The sequence below is a fragment of the Pomacea canaliculata genome, linkage group LG10, assembly GCF_003073045.1.
Source record: "Pomacea canaliculata isolate SZHN2017 linkage group LG10, ASM307304v1, whole genome shotgun sequence".
In the NCBI taxonomy this organism is placed as follows: Eukaryota; Metazoa; Mollusca; class Gastropoda; order Architaenioglossa; family Ampullariidae; genus Pomacea; species Pomacea canaliculata.
The window spans coordinates 14,415,413-14,436,967 of NC_037599.1; the positions used below are offsets into that span (position 1 = coordinate 14,415,413).

Below are 21,555 nucleotides of genomic sequence, written 5' to 3' on the forward strand. Positions count from 1 at the left end.
ATGTAAATCCCCAGAAGGCTGCATCCCCAGAGGATGGGGGTGAGCATGACTCATTATGTGGTCAGCTGCCATTCAGTGGCTGTGCTTGTTTCCAGCCTTTGGTCAGCAGGGCTGGACTAGAAGGAAGGCCATATTGCATCCAATTTCTGAGGAACTTCAAGAGTGCAATTGTTGCTGCTTGCTGATGTTCAGTTGTTGGTGACATTAATTTCCCAGTGCCACTAGGATTGGCTTCTATGCCAGGGCAAAGTAGAAAATGATGAGTGCCCTTCAAGTCCCCAGTGGTTGCTGGCGCAGGAGGAGATGAAAGAGAGTTCAGCTGCAACTGCTGATGCCTGGACTTTAACATTGGCCAGATGACTGGCAAGGATGGAGGTGGGGATGGAGGGAGGTCTGGAGTATATGCAAATGCCCCCCTCACACTCTAGCCAGGCCTTGTAGTAAAGCGTTTTGTACACAGCAAATGTCAAAGCATGTGTCTATAGAAAAGCAAGTGAAAGGCCATGTTTATATAGAAAGTGTATATGCACACAAAACATCAAGTAAATATAGCAGTATGAAAGTGTGCATATAATGAGTGTAAAGGCCTTATATACATGTACAAGTGCCTATTCAGGAAGTCCTCCGGGGCAGCGTCAGCCCCGAGAGGATTTTTCGTGGTTATGACACATCTCCCATTAACTGTATAAAACCTTGTTTCGACTTGCATGGTTTTGCATCGTAAACGTCGTTAACGCGAACTTCGTGTTTCATTTCATTATTAAACATATTTTATATGTATTTTTTGATAATTACTGTGTTAGGATATGTGTTAGAATAGGATAAGTGCTTACAGTATGTTATTTACGTACAGTATGTTCGTATGTTCTGACTTACAGCGAAATTCGGTTTACAGCACGACGTAGGAATGGAATAACGTCTAAGTCGAGGACTGCCTGTATATATATAGTGTAAAGTCACATGTGTATAAAATATTACAAGTGTGAAGTATATGTCAAGTCACACATTTTGGAATAATTCCCATGGAATTTTTCATTATATCTACTGTACTATATAGAACATATTTTCAGTATGTATTTAACTTTAAGCCTATGGAGTTTTAATGTTGATGATTTTGTTTTTGATTGAGATCAGTAGTTTGAGATCATTTAGTATCTCAGCCATGCAACAGTTTCATGTTGCTAACATCATCAAAATTACAACCTTCCCGAGCAGGAAAAAAAGGCTTCAGTAAGCAGGAAAGGTATTTGTTCCTCAGACAAATGTGAATTCACACTTTAAAGCCCCCTACTAGAGTAGTCAAGGAAATAAAGAACACAAATACCAATCACTTGCAAAGTCAGGAAATTTGCTGATTATAAAATTTACCAACTGGTTGTAGAGTAGAAAATAAGAGTTAAAAGAACCCTTAGAGTGTTAGAAGTGTAAGTTAGTGGCTCAGACAAGTAGGGAACATTAAGATATGAAGGGAATGTGGTATCATAAGGCTATGGTTATAAATACTGAAGTTGTACCTAGAGAGGGGAGGTATATTTAGGCAAGAAAAAAAAAAAGAGACTTGTGACAGCTAAAGGAGAAGGTAGTTTGCCTGGAAGTTCTGGTGGGTAGGAAAAACAGGCATTTCACTATGATTTGAGAAGTATTGGCTTGACGTGTAGGTGGTAGATTTGACTGGAGCGATATTGTTTGGGTCAAGTGACCAGTGACCTAATGAACAAGCAGTCTCTTTCAATATGTACTCTGTTTATTTTATGTGATTTCTGCAGAAAATGGTAACATAGGGAAATGGTCAGCCAGAACCAATCTGTTTTAAAATGTACTTAATTTTTTTCAATGTGTGACTTCTGGGGAAAAAAGTAATAACAGAGAACACACTGTTAGGTAGCAAAATTTGTCTGTGAAGAAGTTTGGGTCGTAACTTCTGCTCTTGGTGCCCCATACGGAAGGTCTCCTCACTTATCTATACCCACATTTTATGTGGACATAGTGTCAAGTTGGGATGAGGGGTTCCAAATTTTTCAGTGGAGTCATTAGAAATCATTTCAGGCATGTGACAAGCTCTTTTGTGGATCTTCATAATCTTGTTACGAACATTTATGGCTATGGTCATTGCACGACCTTGAGATTTATCTATTAGATATGCCACATGACAGTTATTCATTATGTGCTACCAGTCTTAATGCATTTGTGATCTTTGCTGTGTAGCAAGGCTGGTGTATGTGTACAAAACAGATAGTAGTCCTTTCAGCATGGCAAGACTAATGAGTGGAGTGTATAGTACTAATAAGTTTTGTATGTATGCAGTTTCATGAACCAATCTAATGGCCCCTCCTTTACAAAAATGTGTAAAAAGATTTTGTAATTACACATTTGAGTGTTTCCATGTCATGTGGACATCTTGTGTTATGCATGCATACATCGGCATGCAAGTGAGATTTTGAGAAAGTGGTTGGGGGGGGGGGTGAAGACTGTCAGTTGAACTCTACTTATGACCTGTGTGCTGCTTTGTTTATACAAGCCATTATATTTTCCTAGCTTAGCCAAGTCCAGCAAAAAGAAAAGACTGTCAGCTCAGAAATGCAACAGAGCAGATTGCTGGGTGGTTTCTTGTGGCTGGTGTTGAGTATGCTTTGTTGTATTAGCACAGTTTATTGACTTTAAGTCTGCTGTAGTTTGTACAAGAACTTCTATTTTTAGCTGGCGCCAGCTAGATCGGTGAAAACTGAAGAGGAGCAAACTGGCATCTTGCCTCTGTTGGACAAGAAAAGTCCATCAAACTGGCTGTAGGCGTTTAAATCTGCTGTCACTTGTTAACTTCGTGACTTTAACTTACCAGGTTCACACTGTACACACTCACCTGCCGCAAGTTCACTTAAACTCAGTGTTTGCTTTTTGCAGCAAGTAGCTTAATGTGAGTGGGCAGAAGGGATGGGTCTGTTAGCAACATATGCCTGAAAATGGGTTTGGGAGTAATTTTGACATTGTCTTCTCAGTGAGGATATTAAAAACCATGTGCATAGTATGAGATTGCTGTGCGACCTTTGGCATCACATCAGAAACCTAGTTTTATCCTCGGTGCATTTGTGTTCCAAAAGCACTCTGACATGGACATTTTTGATGATTATTTTATCTGTTTCTTTCTCGAGCAGGAGTAAGACTGCAGCATTTCTTAAGATGGATACCCATGACAACAAAGTTTATAACACACAGATATATACGTGTAAACATGCTGCCACAAATAGGGGACCTGAACTGAAGAAGGCTTGATGAGGAGGAATCTTTCTGCCTTTCCAATGCTAGAGAAAGATGAGAGATGGAGAAAACTGATAGAGAGGTAGAAAAAGTTATTTTTGCTGTCGTTCTCTCTGTTGGTCCTGGCCGAGTGCCAGACAGGTTGCAAGCCTGGTACACCGGGGATACAGCCAATGCATCACTCAGATAAACACTCACATCATGGCCGACCACAGGTCAGCAGAGAGCAATGATGGGAAAGCAGCAAGAGTCCTTGGAGAACAAGGCTGTGTTACGGACATGTACTAAGAAGCCTGTTCACTTGGCATACTAGTCCACTGTTGTCAAGGGCTGAGGTGAAACAGCAAAAGTGATATTTGATGCAAGTGTTGCTCATGTCCAGATGACTCTAGGTACCTGTGGACAATGCAGATATGTGGACAGTTTGTCATTATTGCCTGTTTCATCTCACCACCATGGTCTAGTAAGCAAACCAATAAAGGGTTAAATTTGGGCCATACTGAATGGCAATATGCTGCTGTTATGCTTGAAAGCTAATGGGGACTGGGTGCTCCATGTCAATCATTGGCTTTGAAGGTTTCCTTGGAAGATGATATGCTGTGGGTGCACAATGTATTTAATGTCTCGCCTGTGTGTGCGTCCCTATTATTCAAGTGGAAGTAAATGCGTAAAGAATGTGAAGGTATTTGTAGTAATCAATATGGTTTGGTCATTCATAGTGTTTGAAATGGTCCTCAACCTGAGTCTGATGTCATGTCTTTCATGAGCCTTGTGCTTTTATGTTGATTGGGGGGAACAAGTTGTGTGTGGCGATTCTATTCTTGGTAGCACTTTAAAAAAAAAAAATCTATTTGGATTCTGTATTATTAACCAGAATTTAAAAGGCTTAATAATAATAAATGCAAAATTTGTAAAGCGCATGCTCACACGCCTAAGGAGTATGCTCTAAGCCAGTGATGCCCAACCTTTTACGGCCTGCGGGCCATATCCATTTGGGACAGTCGTGTCGCAGGCCATATCCATTTCGGACAGCCGTGTCGCGGGCCACTTCACCGCAAAAATACAAAAAAGAAAAAAAAATAGAGCAGATACCATTTTTTATTAGAAACAAGTTGTACTTACCATTAATTATGTAGTAATTAGTGGGATATTTGAAGTTGTTTTCCCGAAACCAACTTCTGAATGTCCGGCCTCATCGTAGAGACACCAAGTCGGAGCACTGAATCGAAATGTTCGTCCATCGAAAAAAAGATTGAGAGACGCCCCTACGTAGGGATAAATACTTCTTCTTCCCTTTTTTCGTTTTTTTTTTTCATTATTATTACTAACATGCCGATTTCCTGCACTGTGGGCAGAAGTTTCGCGGGCCGTATGGGACCGCGTCGCGGGCCGGATATGGCCCGCGGGCCGTAGGTTGGGTATCCCTGCTCTAAGCGGTTAAAAACAAGAAAGAAACATAGCATACGCGGGACAGGAAAACGAACAGGGTTTGAAAACATTTGAACTATAAAAGAATCAACAACCATACTAAATGAAGAATAAAATCAAATACAGAAAAACATAAAGAGGAGCCAAATAACAAGAACAAGAGCTGAGATTAACATGATATTCCAAAAGGAAGGGTGTGAAAAAGGACTAGCATTATGGGAAAGGTTAGTCTTAAAAAAAAGTCTTAGGGTGGAGCGGAGGTGCAGTGGGAGACAGCACGTGTCACATGGTAATACAGATACGGATGACAAGTGTGTTGTGAACTCCTGTCATCTCTCCACAAGCTGACCTTATGTAGTTTGAACATTGGAGAGAGTGAAGACTTCCTTGAGGGCAGAATTTTGGCTTCCTGTGGCTACATGGACGGGTGAGAAAACAGGCAGGAAACAAATTTTACAAGGTGAACACATTTTTGCCAGTAGAAGCATAGATCAAAGAGGGGAGGTAGCGGAGTGCCGGCTGGCACTGTCAGTAAAGAGGGGCTGAGAGAGATAAGGGCGTCAGGTAGTGTGTTGAGAGGAGTAAGGACTGGAGCCACCAGCCAGCGACTGACTGCAGATAACACAGCATCTTGAAGAATTCATACTGCCAGTGCTATCACTCTGCCTTGATAACAGCCGCCAGGTAATCTCAGCACAGGTGAATTGGGGATGCAAGAACCAGTAGAGCTGAGGTAGCTGACTGCATGAACCGATGTCATGCCCAGTCCCAAGGCTGGGGCAGGGTGCACAAATATGCCCAAATCCCACTGAAAAGAAGTGTGTGAAATTAAGGTGTTTTTTTCATTTTCCATTTTTTTTTTTTTTTTGTTTTGTTTTTTTTTTTTTTTTGTGTTTAGAATGGAGGCTGGGAGTTTTGGAGCTCTTACAAGAGCCTAACATATTGTCAAACTCAGGACAGGTTGGCATGTTTGTTCCTGTGATTGTAATGGATTGTTGGTTTGCTGGTGTGTCTTTTCATGCATGTGCATTAGCATGCTTATAATTTTTTCGTATGGAAGAGTTGTTTTCCCCAGCTGTTTGCATGACACCTTGCTAATGCCAACAGTTATAAGCTAAGCTAAAATGAATGGTAAGCAAGATGACTGGAGTATAGCAAATATGTGATGTTCTGTCATGTGATTTTGCAATGCTTAGAAGTATTTGCAATGAACATTCTGAGCACGTGTGAAGGTGGGCGTTGCAGTGCATAAATGTATTCATCATTCATCTGTCATCATAGACTTAGCTAGGTCTTTGCCATCTTCTCTCTTCACAGTTAATGTGCCCCTGTATAGTGCTGGGAAGCCTGCTGGTCCGGCACACCTGGTAGGTGTGAACAGATAGAAGTGATTGTTTTGGGTCACTGTATGTAGAGAGGAAGGCTACTAGCAGAGCAAGAAGAGTTTGAGCGGCACCACACATGGCATTGCAACATACATGAGCATGCGCCCTCACTGTCATACAGTGTTGTAAGGAGGGCAGGAGGCAGATATGGGTTTATTAGAGCTTGAATTGCTCTTCAACAATGGCTCTTGGCATTAAATGTATCATGCCTATGGCAAGTGATGGGATCCACATCATCTGGTGGATCTGCTGTTGTCTCTACAAATGCACTAGTCAGTATTTGTGCCTCTAAGACTCTCTTTAAATACAAGAGATTGGGCTAGAGCAGCGGTTCTGAAACTGTGGAGCGCGCCCCTTTGGGGGTGGGGGGCGCGACGTGCCTACAAGGGGGGCGCGAAGGTGGTCATTTTTTAAGTTTCTTAAACCGGTATTAGTGAAATTAGTTTACATTGTGTAACCGAGTGGTGAGGGGGCTCAAACTCCAAATTCTCTTCTCCTTATTCAAGTACACTGTCTCGGCATGCAGTGACTTCTCACTTCCAAAACTCAAAACACAATCCCCCTCTCAACAATTAAGCCTCCAATCTCCCTCCTCTCGCCTTTTGCCTTCTCTCTCCCCCAATCTCTCATAGCAGACTCCCCTCTCCCTCTCCAGTCACACCTCTCTTTCTTTTGTTTTCTTTTTTAAACATCTAAAAGGCACGCATTCAGGAAACGTCCATCATTCACACCCTTTCGCCCTCGCACGTGCTCAGTCCTAGTACTCTAGGTCAGTGGTTCTCAAAGTGTGGTCCGCGGACCACTAGTGGTCCGTGGGTAGAAGTGAGGTGGTCCGCGGCTGATAGTCGTCATATGTCAGCAAAGTGATGCATTCCTCGCATTAACATTTTAATTACAAATAACGAGGTACATAGTTTTATGTCAACTTATTACTATACTACTGTCACAGAAGGACATTTAGTTTTGAATTGTAATGAAACAAATGCAGCAATTTAAATTTGAAATACATAGTACATAGTGATTTTTAGGCCTTGGTGATCCGCCATCCGCGGTCCGAAATACTTTGAGAACCACTGCTCTAGGTCCCTGACAGAGGGTCATGACCAGACAGTGCGGGGTGGGGGCTGAAGGCGCACCTTTAGCACTCACGCATGTACACACTCGCATATGCACACGCGGTCATCACACGCGTACACATGCACACGCATATGCATGCACCTTCACACACGTCCGTCGCCGGGTACGTACACACACATATACACACGCTCTCTAACACAGTCACACTCCACATGTGGACACAAGGCTAAGTCTGGCCTTTGACCCCAGGTATGGAAGGGGGGGGGGGGAAGAAAGGTCGAGGCTACGTTACGTAACCAGGCCGTGGGAACAGAGGAAAGAGTTTCTGTAACGTTCCGCTGCGACTGAGTAAAGACAGCAGTTTTAATCCAAATTTTGGAGGCGAAGTACACGTGTTTGTTCTGAAGAAGATAGCCATGGATAAATTTGTGATGCGAAAAGGAACTGATTGCGGTGGTTTTTTGAAAAGAAAAAGTGAAGAAACGAGCGATCTGCAAGTTTTGAGTGCTGGAGCCGATGAAAAACCAGAAAGGCCTGCTACGAAAGTAAGAAAGTATGATAATGAATACTTGAAAACTGGTTTTACAAATATTATTCTTGATGGTAAAGAACGGCCACAGTGTGTTGTTTGCCTCGCAATATTAGCTCCAGATAGTATGAAGCCAAACAAACTACGGCGCCATTTGGAAACTCGTCATGCGGAATTAGCTTGCAAACCTCTCGAATTTTTTTAACGAAAATTGCAAGAATACAAAAAACATTTGTCTCACATACATCAATTCCTAAGAAAGCTTTGATGGCTTCGTATCAAGTTTCCTATCGCATTGCTCAAAACAAAAAAGCACATACGATCGGAGAGTCATTAATACTGCCTCGAGGGAGTTCGATTCTTGAGGAGAGGTCCTATCTTGCTACACAGGCAGTATTAATGACTCTCCGATCGTATGTGCTTTTTTGCTAATCCATGCAGCAATGGACATTGTACGGACCATGATAGGAAAAGATGCTGCTACGCAACAGCAAGCCATTCCTATGTCAAATGACACAGTTCGCCGAAGAATAACTGAGATATTTGAAGACGTGTCTGATCAGTTGATCAGTCGTATAAAAAGCCAAAATTTTGCTTTGCAGTTAGATGAAGCTACTGACACTACAGTAGACTCACATTTGATTGCTTACATTCGTTACGTATGGGAAAATAATCTTCTGGAAGACTTTTTATTTTGCAAGAAAATTGAATGCCTATTTTCTCTGATATGTCAAGACATGGGAGCCGACTATGATGCCTTGCTCTATTACTGCGAATCAAGGTGGTTGTCGCGTGGAAAAGCTCTCGTGAGAGTCTTTGAATTGCGGGAAGAATTGTGGGTGTTTCTGAAGGAGAACTCTTTCAACAAGGCTGACTTGCTTAAGAACGACCGATGGCTGCTGCTAATGGCATATTTATCGGACATATTTGAGAAGCTGAACGTTGTGAATGCTTCTATGCAAGGGAAAGACACCACCATATTACATACAACTGACAAGATGAATGCTTTCGTCCGAAAAATTTTGTTGTGGACGCAAAAGATACGCCAAGAAAATGTTTTTGATATGTTTCCGTGCTTGTGTAAGTGCAAGACTGCCGTTAACTTGAATCTTGATCAGGTGAAGAATTTAATTATTGCCCATCTAAACGGACTGCAAGAAAGGTTTCAGCATTACTTCGCTGAAATTGATGTGACTAAATACGATTGGATTCGTAATCCATTTCTGGCTGATCCTAGCACAAGCGGGTTGTCCACGGAAGAAGAAGAGCAGCTCATCGACCTTTCGAGTGACCAATCCCTGAAAATGGTCTTCCAAACAACACCAGTGCCAAAATTCTGGATTAGCGTCAACGGTGAAAATCCTCTCCTTTCTGAGAAAGCAATGAAAGTTCTTCTGCCATTTTCAACTTCGTATATGTGTGAGCAAGGATTTTCAGCATTAGCAGCACTGGTCTAAATACAGAAATCGTGTGGACGCAGAGGCTGAGCTGCGAATAGCAGTGGGTACGAACATCGCACACAGGTTCGCTTCTCTAGGCAACAGCAAGCAGGCTCAACCTTCTCATTAATCAAAGTGAGTGTCCAATAAATAATATTTATAAGCACCGCAGAATTTGCTTTCGTAAAATTTCATTAATAGTTATACTTCTTGCAGATACGAACTTTGTTCTTCTGTTGTTGAATTGTATTGATTTCCTCGACGCGGCGTTCGAGGTTAGCTAAGGCTCCCCACTTCCTCCACCGACCTAGCTGGCTAAGGGGGTTGCGTGGACGTACCTTTGTTCGTCAGGGGGGCGTCACAAGTAAAAGGTTGAGAACCGCTGGGCTAGAGACTTGATAATTAAGGTTGTATAATTTCTGAGGATGACCAAGCTTTCAGGTACAAGGGAACCACAAACATTTTAATGACCAGCACCCGTCGTCCGAATAATCAAAAATCATAGACAATCAAAAATAATTCTAAAAATTCACAAATGCTAGAATAGGTGCTGCACAGTCAAATTCTTACCTTTCTCGTGTTTATAAAGTTTTCTTGAAAAAAAAAAAATCAGACAGGAGACGCTGCTTTGTGTTCTTGTAGTACTTCAATTTTATTGATGTGGGAAGTTTGCAAAGTTTCAGGATATATCACTAAAATTTGATTCCGCTTCCTGCGCAGGAAAATCTAGCAATATTTCAATACAATTAAGCACTTCTGCAAGCAAAACTTTCTATTCTGAAGGTTCGTCTTCAATCAAGGGCATTATTTTGTTTGAGGGTGTAGAGATGTAGCAGTAATCAACAAATAGCGTCAGTACAGGAATAGTCCAAGTGAAATACTTATTTAAGCCATGGCCACATCCTTAAACCACTACCAGTATATATGTTTCTAAAATAGATGCCTTATTATGTATCATTTCAGGGAGATAAAAGAAAAATAAAAGTTGTTTTTGAAGATGTATTACTAGAATTGTAGAGTGCAGTGGATTTTTACAAAAACTTTCACAATCTGAATTCAGAGTTGAAAGCTAAACTATTAGGTAAAGGTTATTGAACCATCATGAAGCAATGCTAGGTTGTTACCCATTGGCAAAATGGGGAAATAAAGAAAAGTGTCTTTATCTCCATGGTTACAGTGCATTGTCTAGACCCCACAGATATAGCTTTAAGCTACCTCACGCAAGGAAATCTTTGCCATTGATTTATAACTACAGTGCCTCAGGTTGTGCCTACAGATTCATTTTTGTGTAATTCATTTTTATTTTAAATGAACTTTCTGCAAATGGAGCATTAGTAAATACCTCTGTCGCCTTGTGGCTGGCATGCACATGCTATCTTAATTATGGAGTTCCTTTATTCATTGTGATGGTTTGTAAAAGATATGTCATAGAATTTTAATATCATTTTTATATGCTGTAAGATCACCATATTGATTTGAAACATGCCATAGAGAAGAAATAATCCTGTGTGTAACAGGTGATGGGGAAAATATTAACCCCTTGAGGCACTAGATCTTTTTATCATGATTCTTTTCCTAGTATATTATTATTCACAAATTATGTGTCACAAGAGTGCTGTTTGATTGATACTCATCTGTCTTTAAAGTACCACATATCAGACTTTGCGACCACCTGCATAAAAGTTGTGATTAATAATTCCAATTTCTTCTTTTTTTAAAAAAAGAAAAATGTTTCAACACTCTGAAGCACTAAATTACCTAGCATATACACCTTAAAGCTTCTTTATGTCTCACTTGGATGTTTTGAAAATAGAATTCATTGTTAGAGCACTTTAGTTATAAAAACTTTCACATTGAATTTGTCTGGTTGATTTTTTTACTGTCATCATAACCACACAGTGGTCCCCCATTATTTTCTTTTCATATTAAATATTTGTATATTTTGATTTATATGCAAACAGTGAATTTACATATTGCATTTGCTGTACCTTTTAAAATGTTGGAAAAAGTAAAGTCTTGGTAATGCATTGCTTAACAATATTTTTATCACATAATCAGTTTAGTAGTTTTATTTTGTATATGCAGACTAGCTTATCTTTTGCTAGTGTCAAGTTCAATTGTTGATTTTTAGGATAAAAGAAAATGTTAATAGCCCATTACAGGTCTTATATATTCATCAGAAATGCACCTTTAATTTGTATACTACCTCATTTTTTGTTGTTGTGATTTTAAATTTTAGCAGACCCTACAAACTGTTATAAGCTTTATGTATACAGTTGAAAAAAAATTGTGCCATGCACATTTTGGTATTTTATGTCAGTTGTTGTTGTGGTTTTTTTTTGGTTATAAAAACAATATTATACAATTAATTTCAGTAATTTTCATTTCATATGCATGATATCCCTAAAAGGTCTAAAAATATGAGGTTTTTTTTTTCCAGCGCCAGGAACACCTCCTCGCAATATCCGTGCAAGAGCAGCCAGTTCCACTACCATAGTAGTATCATGGGATGAACCAGAAATCCCCAACGGAATCATACAGGTTAGTTGTATCACATGGGACCCACAAGGTGTTTGTATAGATTCTTCTGAAGGTAACTTTGTTAGTTTTTATGTTAATCATAAAATATAGTTATGAGGCTATTTCAACTTTTTCTCGTTCTGGTTTGCTTTTCAAACTAATCTTGTTTGCTTTGCATTATGTAGTTGTGCGTTGACTGTAACAGATGTCCTACTCTACATTCCACTACCTTGACTGCTATCATACAGATAGTGTCTCATTTGCATTTTTGTAAGTATCACAAATAACTTTTGTTGCACCAGATTATAGCTAATCCAAAAGGTTCTCACTATGCACAACAGTCTCTCATTTTTTCTCTCTCTCACATATATCTGCACTCACATGCAAGAGAGTTAATTTATACGTAGCTACAGATAATGCTGAGTATGTTAATAAAAGATCTTCTGCATGTGTGATTAATATGTACAGGGATACAAGGTCTTCTACACTTTGAAACCAGAAGATCCAGTATTTTTTTGGGAGCAGCAAGAAGTCAAAAATGACAATCGACTCACAACTATCTCTGGATTGGAACCAAACCAAACTTACACCATCTCAATCTTAGCATATTCTTCCATTGGCCCAGGACCCATGTCACACCCAATTCAGGTGCTTACCACACAGGGAGGTAAGAATGGCTTTCACTCTCCATAAATGACCTGTCATCAGCATGTGCCCACATATCTGCTATTTGCATGATGGGCCTAACCAGTACTACCACTGTTCCTCATACAGCCTGTGTGTGGCTGTGTGCTTCTCACAGACTCTTGCATTTACTGTCTTACCTGTGGCAATGGTGGTTAAACAAATCGAATGAATAAACAGCTGCTGATCATGAAATAGAATAAAGCCTCTCTAACCAAACTATTATCACTTCAGGCTTCTTGAAATGTTATCAGTTAGCCTTGTACAGAAGAAATATTCATTTTAACTGTATACTGATTGTAAAGAAATATGAGCATTTGTTATCTAAGTTAGCATTGGCATGCCATGGACCTTACTTAGGTAAAGATATGAAGATGATTGAGACTTGTTTCTTAAAGCTTTGCATGAATATTAACCTTCGAACCGAATCTTTCCTTATACAAGCATGACGTTATACTATCACTTGATTTGAAACTACATTTTGAACACTTACACTTGTCCAGATGTGAAACAAAACTAAAAGTAGTGGCATTTCTATTTGCATGAACAGTTAATCAGGAAGTGCATGGCTGCAAGCGAAGCATGCATTTTCAGTTACTGATCATTGTAAGGTTACTCATTTTGTATCATGGGAATGAGATCTGACTCCCCATTGTCTGCCCTTCCCTGTCATCAATGTCACCAACATTTTCATCCTCATCATTTGCTTGTCTCTAGTTTCAAAGCAACTTACTTGCTCAACCCTTTAGAAACCCTTGTGGAAAACCTATCAGCTCTTTCTCATCCTGCAGTGGCCACTCATTCAGACTGATTTCCTTTGTCTTAGCTTCTGTATTATTTTATAATTATGTCCAGCTCAACAGTTTGTTTTATTATTTCTTATATTATTGTCATTTCCAAATAGTTTAAAATCAGATCAGATATTATTATGAACCAAATGTAATGTTCTTGTTTATCATAAGCTTACTCCTTTCTGTTTTATTTTCTGAATGGGCTTTTGATAAATTGTGAAAAAGAAATCATAACTTCTAATCTTGTATTAATGTTATAAAAAGCAGTCTATAATTCAGAGATCACTTAGACATGGACTTTAGAAGGTGTGTAGCTCTCATCCTCTGATAAGCTAAGGGGAAGTATGTTTAGGCTCAGAATATATTTTCTGTTGGTGCCTAATCTTCTTTTAAATGCTAAATTATATTCAATATTTTTTCACTTGTGGAAATAAGACCCAAGCCACATGCCAGTGATTCTAAAAGTTCTAGCAACAGTCTTGACCAATTCTTGTACACACGGTCATCTTAGTTTGTTAACCTCTTATGGAGTGAACATTCAGGTGTGTAATCACCTTGAGTAAGTTGCAAAAGTATAAAAGTAGGTGATATTACCATTACTGCTTCTATGCACACTTTTATCATACTTAAAAAAATTGGTTGTTGTTGCTTACAAACATCTAAAAACCACAAAAATTGACAGAACCCCTGTAAAAAATAATTATTTCTAAAAAATATCAGTGGATTTGAGTTTGTATAAACATTCTGCATAAATAAGGTAGGAGCAAGCGGATAAAAAGGTAAGGTAATTCACATCACTAACCAAAAAAATTAAATTAAATAAAAATAATTGTGAGCAAGCGCTCTTTGGCACCAAATATAGTGTTGCTGTGTTATGGAAATACTAAGATTTGTAACATTTTTTTTTAATCGAAAGTTGTCCATTAACTCATTTTTTTTATGTCATCAGTGTCTTTATGTGGGATAGTAGATTGCATGTTTTGGCCCCTATAAAATATCCCATTTCCATATGGTTGTGGTGTTGAACCTACGCATTATGACCATGGTTCAGGTGTTGTTGCTGTGCCCCAGAGCTTGCGCTCCTTATGCCCTTCACTCCTATCTGACTGCCCAACTGACCATCTCATACTTCCTGCCTTTTACCTCCCCCGTGCCTGTGCCTTGTCTACTCAGTCCACAAGCCTGTTGTATGGATGGGCCACATCTAGACTGGCCATCAGCTCCCATCATGCCTTGTTCATGTCTCCTGTTACTTTTTCTCTCTCTCTTTCTGCCTCCATTGCTGGCAATGCTCCAGCTCATTGTAGTTGACGTGTTTCATGTTGCAATTTCAGTCCGTCACGTCTTTGATGGTAAGTTTGCGAAGCAGGTGCTAAAGGTATCATCCAGTGTCACCACCGTAATGTTTACACTCCTTGCTGTTTCATCAGATTGTTTCGCTCCTCTTTCTCTTGACTTTTACGGAACTGCATGCCTTTTTTCTTCTGTATGGGACGCTGTAAATTCTGAGCGCCCAGCATTTTTTCTTCAAAAGCCGTTATTGCCGTTAGCCTATCTCAGATGTCTTGTGCAGCAGTTGTAGCATTTTAAACCTTTTTTTTTTTTTTTGTGAAACTGAGCTCAAAGGAAGTAGAAAATACCACCTTTCAAGTCAGCTCACCTCCCCAATTTTCTACGTTGCAAGCTATGTTTTTTGCAAGATGCTAGCATGCTATTTCTGCCCTCTGTACTTGTGATATGAAGTTTTTGGCTGTGTTGGTAGCACTGTCAGTGCATTTGTTAAAAGATGGTTTAACCATTGTCCTTAAATAAACTTCTGGCAAACAGCAAGATCAGTTAGGAAACGCACATGGTGTATCATACCAGAATGTGTACTTGTCACTTTCTGTTGTATTTGCTCTATTTGCATGCATGCAGTTGTGTGGAAAGAGAGCATGTGTGTGCATGTGTGTGCGGGTGTCTTGAGAGAGAATAGGGGGACCAGTTAACTGCTGCCTCCTGACAGTCACATGACTTGCAGCACTGGCCAGCAGGTCATCATGTCCTGTCCACCATCTGTCTCTCTCTTTCTCTCATGGGTAATGTTGGCTAATAATTACTTGTGAGATTTACACTGGGTTCTCCCACTGCCCCAAAATTTCTGAAGAAGATGGAAACGAGGGCCAGCGTGGCTTGCTTGTAGCGTTGCGCCCCCACGCCCACCCCACCCTGCAGCGCGGCCAGCACAGCAGCAGCAGCTGCTGCCATGCGTAGGCTAGTGGTAGGTTGCATAAAAATAATGGCATGTCCTCGGAATACTGTTGACAGTGATCACTGCTTACACCCACGTTTTCACAAGTTAATCTTTTTGTTTTATGTATTTCACCTTATGCAAGATTTTGCACAAGCATTTTCTTATACTGTATTGAACAGGCTTCATGTTTGCGCTAACAACTATATCACTAAGCTTGTGCATCCCAGTGAAAAGAAAAGTGAGTGCTGGTCAAGCTTGACCAGATACATGGAGAAAGTGGGGAGCAAGGGCAGTGTGTGCCTCAGGTCGGTGGATGTCAGGAAGCAGCAACCAGTCGCGCTTGGCAGCCAGTGGCAGTTACTTTTTCTTGTCTGCTCTTTTTCTCCGTCTTCATTGCACTCTCTGTGGAAAATGTACTAACAATGCAGTGCTCATTTTTACTGGTCATTTTCTGCAAAGCACAGGGCATAAACAATGCACCAGACTAACAGTGCGTTCAGCGTTTAATTATGCTGCTTGTAAACTTAATGTGACAATTTTCCTCTGTGTATGTGTGTCTTTGCCTTTACTTTTTTAAAAGTAGTAAGGCATTTTGCTTTTGTAATGCATCAGCATAGTTAGGTTCTTTAAAAGATTGAAACAAAATATTATTACATTAACCAAATCTTTTTATAATTTTTCAGAATAAATGCCTAATTTATGGTCTGCTGTTAGGGCAATAAAGAAGCGCGCAAAAATAAGGCATTAGGCTGATAAGAAATGGGCAGTAATTACAGATGTTTCTTTATGTGAAAATAGCAGTGCTATGTGTATATTCTGCTACTTTTTATTGCTAATGGGCTGCTGAACCAAGCAGTAACCAAAGTTACTTAAGTAAAAAGTTATTGCTGAAAAATGCAGAACATTCTGTCTATAGCAGTTCAGTTAAAGACCTAGAAGCGCAGTATCTTTAGTGCGTAGCAGCATTTTGACTAATATACCACCTATTGTTTTTTTCTTTTCCATCTTCAACACAGCAGGCTTCCAAGGTGAGGTTTACCCCCCATTTATGATGTGCAGATTCACCTTCATTTGTGTGCTCCTTGTATTTACTCATTAACGCATTTACATCATTTTTAAGTACAGTTTTGTAGTCCATCTGCATATCATTTGGTTGCTTCATTTTGTTTTCCCTTCATTCTCATCCTGTGTACATCTTGTTATGCAAGAAATGCGCGTGCTGCATGCTACAGCGTCTTGTCAAATTTCATATCATCAGTTGAAGTTTTATCTGCTTTCTGGGTACTTTCTTACAGTCTACCAAGGTCATGCTTAGGGACAAATATTTTTAGTTTTAGAGATTATTTATCAGCGTGTATCACATGTACCTTGGTTTAAGACAGTCACACACTGATGAGTGATATGATGTCAGTTGTGGTTATGCAAGCAACTGTATCTCATGCAAAGAGACCAAATGAGAATTTTATGCTTGAAAATTTTAATGTACATATCTCTCTTGTGTATACATATAAACATGCAAACACATTGCAGAGTCCTTGCGCAGTCACTTGTTTGCATTTCACTTGTGCCATCAGTACTTTTACCAGCATCATAGAAATTGACTAGCCACTACCAAGCATGTGTATATACACTCATTTATATACTATGGCGGTGATAATTACCAGCATTACACCAACTGTAGCACCAAAGTGGTGCTTTGTAGCTAGTGACCACTTTCATCTCATTTAGGACTGCACATTGGCTGACTTGTACAGTTGACTCTCAGGTAACCCCTGCATGTCATTGCATAGCCTCATTTCCTGTATTTCAAAGCAGCATGAAATCAGAAGGTAGCATTTTTTGGTAGACATTTTTCACCATGTATGTTTAGTGCCTGACTCGCTCAGTAATTTGTTGATTGCGCTAGACCCAGAAGGCAGCCTTATTTCACTAATTTGTCTGCTAATACATGAGCATTGAAAACATGATTTATATATTGTGGTCTGTAGTGTAAGATGTATGGACGTGCATGTGTGTGCCCATGCGTGCATGCATGTTTGTGGAGGGGTGTGTGTGAATGTATATGAATGAAGAAGTGGGCTAAGGTTTTAAAACAGAGGAGCTATGCATGTTTTTGTTATTATCATTGTCATCTTTTGAACTCCAGAAATGCATGCAACTTTAAGGGTCTTTAAACTATGGCATAGCAGTAAGGGGTTTGAGTAAACTATCATGACTGCTTACTATTTTTTGATACAATTCTCTAGCTCATGACTTCAGTTGCCAAAACGATAGCACCTTCTCTCTGAAGGTATTTTGTTGTGCATGACACTAAGAAGTTCCTCTTTGAAGAGATAGCTTGGAGATATTCATCACTGTGATTAAATTTGTTTTTCCCTTTAAACTTTGCATTTGAATAATCCTGCAGTGATTTTAGCAGTCACTGCTGTTAAACAAAGCGTTAGCTGAACAATTTGTGTTAAAAATCAGGATTTTGATCTGTATTCTGGTTTTGACCTGTTTTTAGTTTTTTTAATAAGTATGTGTTAATGACGTCTGTCAACCAAGGCAGGTGAATGTGGAGATGTGTCATTCAGTGCTGATACTCATAACCTACAGAAAATGCGGCGCAGCAGCTAGCATGCTCTGTGCAGTGCGTGCGCGTTTGATACAGCTTACCCTCATCCAGTGCCCAGATAGCTGCATCCTTTGTCAAGCAAGCCACGCTTGACCGCAACTTCTGAAAGACCTTATCACAGCCATGCAGTATTATTGAGTAGATGCATGTAAAACTATTTTTCATGATCATTTGTGATTTTAAAAGAACAAAGGAGAGAGAGCTGCATTTTGTGTGACCAGCATGTTCATAGGTAACAGTAGAGTTGTCATTCCACATATTTCTGCTATTTTGTGCTATGTGTATATGTTTAAAGAGAAGGATAGAGTTGTCATTACAGATGTTGCTATCATTGTACTTTGTGGTGTTGCAGTGCCCTACCAGCCTCTCAACTTACATGCTGAGGCTATTTCTCCTAATGAGATTGTGGTTAAGTGGGATGCTCCTCAAGAAGCTGACAGCATCATCAGTTATGAGCTTTACTATAATGATTCACATACTCGACAGAATGTGCGCTTTAGCATACACCCACCTGTCAGCAGCTACCGCTTGGAAGATCTCACACCTGATACTGTTTATCATATCCAGGTGTCTGCTAAGTCTTCACGTGGGGAAGGACCCCGCACACCTACTGTACAGGTCAAGACCCATGCATTCGGTATGTACTAAGCTACACTATTTCCATCTACAACTTTCTTCTCTACATTCCTTTAGCAACCTTGGATTTGTTGTAACTATTGTTGTCACTTAGTTTTCACATTTCCATTTCCCTCATTCCCAAAACACATTATTGGTGATTCAAAGCACTGCTTCACTGGCAGTCCATGTTTTTTGTTAAGCAGATTGGAGAAATAGTGTTGACCCAACTTGCTAGTTCTGTGCAGTGCTTTATGGGAGTTGGTTGTGCTGGTTTTTTTTTTTTTTGTGGCACAGAATGTTGGTACTGTGTCTCCCTTGATTGTCTCATGAAGTGGTTGTGTCAGACTATTTTATTTGTCTGGCCTTCTGTTTTGTTAATGCACTATTATCCAATCCATAGAAGCCATTTATGTGTTGTATCCCATGTCTTAAGTTTTCTGGTCATTTGGCTTGCTTGTTTAATTTGCCGATTTTCTTTCAGGATTCCAGGTAAGTGTGTAAACAGTAAGACTTTTAAAACTGCACTTCCAGTTTTGATATTATGAGTTAACGTGTGTCAGCAACTTTTATGAAATGCTTTCACATAACTTACATGTTATTTTCATTTTGGAAGATCTTTGTTTTGTTTTATGTATAAGAGTACTAAAATGTTAAATGCAAGTTAAGTGATAATTATTTTGTAGAATCTATTGTTATGGTATGGTACATCTTTGATAAAGTAGTATTTATTTGAATAGGTACACTGTTTAACATTGTTATATTTTCTGTGTTCCTGTGATAAACTACACTTTATCAACAGCATATGCTCATTAGCAAACTAAAAGATAAGTGTTGATCAAAAAGACCCCACCAAAGTACATTTGAGATTAACTTATGTAGTATTCCATCGATCCCTGATTTAATGTAAAATAATAGTTTCCCCAAATTTCCGTGGACCTCATCTTTGATAGGTACTTATTCTTAACATAACTATGTGATTGTTTCTGCATAATTTTTAGAGGACACTTCAAATTTATACTATAGTATATTACAATAGTATTTTTACATTTTTCTTAAAAACAAAATGTATCAAAGAACAGTATGTTTGCAATGAAAAGTTTCATTTGGTTACTAAATTGTCCACATACATGTAACTGCTATCAAAGAGGCTTTGAGTAGGGGACACATGTTGCCAGTCTGTGATTTAGACCTTTCAAAATGTAGTTTATGATGTGTCTCAGTGCAGATTTGTGTTTCTACAATACCGAGACTGTTTAGGGCTCTCAGGGAACGAGGGCCTCTTTAAGGATGGCTCCTATTTTGAAAGATGAAATTAGCAACGATTTTTACAGTGCAGTATAGGCCTTTCAGTGTCTCTTTTTCAGCAGGCTAATCAACCTAAAATTTTACCCAGCTCTGTCTTTGATACCCTTAGCTTGATCATTACTGACGAATAAATGCAGTTGAGCTGTAGCTATGAAGATGTTCGCATCTGCAAGTGCAAACTGTATACGAAGAGTTAATTACACCTTAAGTTAACTACAGAGTTTCAGTGATGCATTTATGCGTTAAAAAACTTGGTGTTTGTGCATTGATCACTTAATTATTTTGTTAGAAAATGGAATTATTATGGGGAGAATTTAAGGCCAGTCCACATGTCATCCAGTAATAAAATCAGTTATTCATAAAACAACAAGAATTGCAGTATTTCTGGAGTGTTGAAGTTTCAGTGGCAGAAACAAACCATGACCAGCGTTGGTTAGAGTGAATTTATGCCCTCCAACTATGAAGATAGGACTGTTCCAGTAGCTGCTGAAGTTATTATATTTTATTAACAAAACAAAGCAATAAATTTTTTTTTTTTAGGAGGAGGAGGATAAATTTGAAATAGATAAAGCATTTTCAGAGTGAGCAACAAGGATTTCCTTTCTTGCAAATTTTATTTAAATGTTATTTTACCAAGTCAGCTTAATTAGAAAGTGAAAAGTCAGAAAGCTTAGGCAACGTATGTTGAAATATCACCATGTTGTTGACATATACAAAAAAGTAGCAACAACAAAAAACTGTTTAAAAAAGCATTTAAAATGCATTTTAATAACTAAGCTGAAAAATATTTGTTCTAACTTTTAGGCAAAAGCAAATTTTATTTTCTTAGAAATTTCACATACTTCAGGTTACTTCAAAGCTGCTTTTGAAAAATGTGTTGAGGGGTGAAAATAAAAACTACATATTTAAAATGATATATAAATCATCCAAAAGTAAGTGAGGATTATCCCGAAGGTGTAAAACCACAAAATAAATAGGAATTCTAACAGTTTTGGTGCAAAGCTTTTAGGAAACACATAGGGCATTGACCTGCATGGAGATGTATTGCTTACTTCACCACAAAGAAATCTGTACAATCTGTGGAAGACTGGAAAACTTTCAGTGCAATGTTTAGTTTAAGCAACAGTTATTTCCTATGTATCAGTTACTGTTTGTAAATTAAAAAATAACTATACTTGACAAACATTTTCATATCTTCAGTTGCAGCACATCAAACCTCTGGTTGCAGCAAGTCAGAGCAATTTTTTTTAGTGTGTTCAGAAGAATTTAGGTAGTATTTATGACCATATTTATATTCTTGGAGAAGTGCAAAAGAATTCAGAGAATAGTTGAAATTAATCTTACTCTAAAATATGAGCCATCCTTAGGCAAAATTGCTGTCAGAATAACTATTTTTGGTTATAATTGATTCACTAGCACCCCAAACCTTTGAAGTGTAATACTTCATAAGCTTACTAACTCTGTACACATCTCTTAAGCACACTTGTTAATAGCTTCTGTTCAGATGTCTGTGTGCTGTGTCTGACAGAATTTCCTCTTATTATTTTATACTTGTGTGTGTGTGTGTAGGGCTTTGGTCTATTGATTCCTTCCAGAATTTGGCTTTTGGATTTTCTTTGTCTGTTGGATTTATTTTGGTTTATGCATAATACTAAATCTATATAAAACCTGCACATG

The 21,555-nt window shown here is 38.9% G+C and overlaps 1 protein-coding gene across 12 annotated transcripts in view; it reads left to right on the forward strand.

Annotated features, from left to right (window-relative positions):
- LOC112574047 (tyrosine-protein phosphatase Lar-like) overlaps window positions 1-21,555 on the forward strand; it is a 112,454-nt gene that overhangs the window by 62,943 nt on the left and 27,956 nt on the right. For 10 of the 12 annotated variants that reach the window (XM_025254845.1, XM_025254856.1, XM_025254854.1 and 7 more), the window contains 4 exons: window positions 11,551-11,651; window positions 12,099-12,297; window positions 16,355-16,366; window positions 18,308-18,592. In XM_025254845.1, the coding sequence (XP_025110630.1) occupies window positions 11,551-11,651; window positions 12,099-12,297; window positions 16,355-16,366; window positions 18,308-18,592 (597 nt within the window). The remainder of the gene's footprint in view (window positions 1-11,550; window positions 11,652-12,098; window positions 12,298-16,354; window positions 16,367-18,307; window positions 18,593-21,555) is intronic. The other 2 variants (XM_025254851.1, XM_025254852.1) reach the window with 2 other exon arrangements.